This window comes from Egretta garzetta, unplaced genomic scaffold (genome assembly GCF_000687185.1).
Source record: "Egretta garzetta isolate BGI_Z169 unplaced genomic scaffold, ASM68718v1 scaffold30, whole genome shotgun sequence".
Taxonomy (NCBI): Eukaryota; Metazoa; Chordata; class Aves; order Pelecaniformes; family Ardeidae; genus Egretta; species Egretta garzetta.
The window spans coordinates 5,091,756-5,094,705 of record NW_009258383.1 but is presented as its reverse complement, the minus strand read 5'-3'; the positions used below and the strand labels follow the sequence as shown (position 1 = coordinate 5,094,705).

The following is a 2,950-nucleotide window of genomic DNA, read 5'->3' as shown; positions in this document are numbered from 1 at the left end:
TTTCCCCACTTTTTTTTTTCGTGTTTGTTTTGTTTTAATCCCTTCTTCTCTCTTTTGATTTTTTAATATTTTTTTTCCCCAGTCCGGATTTGGTGAATAAAAATGAAGGAGCTTTGACTAGTCTCTCTTTCATCATGTAATGTCTTTAGCTCATTAAACAAGTAAAAACGGCTGCCATGGTAGATTCAGGTTCTTCTTGTGGGCAAAGTCTGTAAAAAGTTTGTTTTGACGTATACTCCACAGAGAAAGAGGCTGGTGCCTTGGAGTCCAAAGGAAAATATCCTAAAGAGAAGTGTCTTCTGTGCGCCAGAATGAAAATTGTGTCTTTCTGTTCAAGATCAATCGCTGAGGTTACTTAAAAAAAAAAAAAAAAAAAAAAAAGAAAAAAAAAAAAAAAAAAAAAAAAAAAGAAAGAAAAAATAAAAAATAAAATAAAATAAAGCCACTCTGTCTCTTTGCCGCATCTACAAGTTCACACAGAGCCTGTTAGCTGGCACGGCTTGGCAAAGCAGGGGAACTTCTTGCCATGTCGAGACGAGGCGTTCTTGGAGATTATTTCTCTTGGACAATTCACATCATTTGTGGTCTCTGCATTGTGTCTTGATGTGGAGAAGAATACCAGTGAGAATAGCCAGGCATGTAGCTGTTGGGAGGCATATTGACTCCCTTGGCAGAAGCTGAAACGTCCCAGACCGGAGGCAGAGCCGGCGAGCGCGGGGAGAGGGTGGCGGAGCCGGGCAGGGGGTCACTCTCGTGGGGGTTGCTGCCCTGCTTCAGCAGCTTCTTGAATTTGGAGCGCTTGTTCTGAAACCAGATCTTCACCTGTGAAGTGAAACGCAGCAGAGGTTTAGGCTGCGGTCAGCAGCACCCGGGGGATGCCAGGAGAGACCCCGGAGGCCACGGGCTGGCCCTAGGGAAGGTCCTGAGAGCCCCACGCGGGTCACGCGTGGGGCTGGGGAGAGGGGAGGCAGGGGTGGCTGCTGCCTGCTCCTGGGCTGCGGGGGCAGCCAGAGAGGGGAGGAGATGCAGAGCCGGACAGCCAGAGGGATGCGGGTTTTAAACCTGGAAGGTTATTTTTCCCTGGGCAGGCCAGGTTGATGGAGCTGGAACAGAGGGACGCGCTCTGAGCTCGCCTCGTTCAGCATTTTGGAGGTCACTTGCTCATTTGGGCAAGCTGTTGTCGAACGCGGGCAATCATCTGATTTTGTGCCAGGAGAGGGGAGCCAATAGACAAAGAGCACCTTACACAGACATCGCGCATCCCAAAAACGTGCCAGACCCAGCGGCCTTTGCTGATGCGGCACAACAGAACCAGGGCTGAGGCTTTATTTTAGAAGTTGTTTTTAAAGAAAGGGAAATTCTCTTTTCCCGGCGAGTAATGGGCTATTGAGCTTGCTTTGGGTCTCATCCTGCTCCTAATCCAGCAAAGCTCCCGCGGAGGGAGCCTGCACTCGATGAGGGGTGCAAGGATCGGGCCCGCTCTGGCAGATCAGACTTATTATAGAAATTACATAGATGTGACAAACACACACATACACATATATTCCTTAAAAGCAAACAAAAGAAAGAAAACAGCTCCCATGTGTGCATCTGACCTGCCAAACTTTGCAGATGTGAGGTTAGGGAGTGAGCAGGGGTGCTTGCCTGGCTGGACGCTCGGGATCGGGCCCCTCCACCTCTGCGTGAGGGAGAGAAGGCACGCTGGGGGTACTAAAATCCCACTCGTAAACCCGTCGGGGTCTGTTCCCATGGTTAATGGTTGCTGAGTATTCAAAAATTGCGCTGGCTGGCAGCGACTGGTATCAATGGCAATGATAAAAGCCTGAAGTTATTTGCTAAGCTCATAAATTCGTACGATTACGTTTTACCCGAACGGATCGCACCTATCCAGGCACTGCTCCGCAAAGCCCAGCCTTGGGAAGCCCGCGATGCCTCGTGTGTCTTTCAAGCTTAAATTAGCAGGATGGCACAGCTACTCCAACCACACTTAACTATGGCTTAACCTGCTATAATTTTGTACACGGCTGTCTTTGATCTTCAGATCTATTATCACCTTTCGTACATTTTGCCCAAGGGTAACCACTGCATTCGCGTTAGTCATCCAGGGAGAATTAACTATTGATTTTACAGGTATTTCCTAACGCGTTCCTGCTGCCTCCCTACCTATAGGTTGCTGCGAGGCAGCTTCGTCTGGCTTTTAGCTCTACCTCAGGCCCAGCAATTCCTTTGCCTTTGCTTTGTTCTCCTTTTCACAGCTGGGCAATTGCATCTCGGTGCTGGAATTATCCAAAAAAAAATAGAGGCAATTTTAAAACGTTATGTGTGTGGCACCAAAAGGGAGCGTTCGCTCGCCAGACGGCTGAGGGAAGGGCGCATTCAGCTCCTTCTGCGGCGGCCCGGTCTCTCTGTCGTGCATTAGACAAGTCCTGTCACATATAGATGGGGGACCGTGTGCGTTTACCGTTTCTACCGTTCCCGCACGGAGGCCAAAACGTCTAGGGAGCATGGCACTTTGCTTGGCCTTTATTGCTCGCGCAGGGTTTCAGTGATTTGGGATTCCCAGTAATTACCTGTGTCTGGGTAAGTCCTAATGAAGCTGCCAGTTCAGCTCTCTCTGGAAGTGCCAGGTACTGAGTCTGCTGAAAGCGATGATTTAAAGCCTGGAGTTGTAGACTGGAGTAAATGGTTCGAGGCTTCCGAATCTTTTTCCCTTTTCCATTGAATCTGATTTCACCGTTTTCAATCACTGTGGTTTTTTGCTGATCTGCAAAGCAAAACACCACGGCTGAAACATCACCCTCCTGAGCTATTTAACCCGGGCGTTTTGGCTGCCTCGGCTCCCAAAATCCCAGCAGCCCTCCCCGACGCCGGTTCGACACCATCGCGTACACACGGGCTCTGGCTCTTTAGAGGCACGGATAACCGGGAGGAAAAAAAAACCAAACAAAAA

General features: G+C 49.2%; 1 protein-coding gene across 1 annotated transcript in view; it reads right to left on the bottom strand.

Annotated features, from left to right (window-relative positions):
* Positions 1-570: 570 nt before the first annotated feature.
* The window catches only part of DLX6 (distal-less homeobox 6), an 11,198-nt gene continuing 8,818 nt past the window's right edge, over positions 571-2,950 (bottom strand). The window contains exons 2-3 of the mRNA XM_009641466.2: positions 2,571-2,764; positions 571-822 (exon numbers count right to left, since the gene is read on the bottom strand). Coding sequence (XP_009639761.1) covers positions 571-822; positions 2,571-2,764 — 446 coding nt within the window. The remainder of the gene's footprint in view (positions 823-2,570; positions 2,765-2,950) is intronic.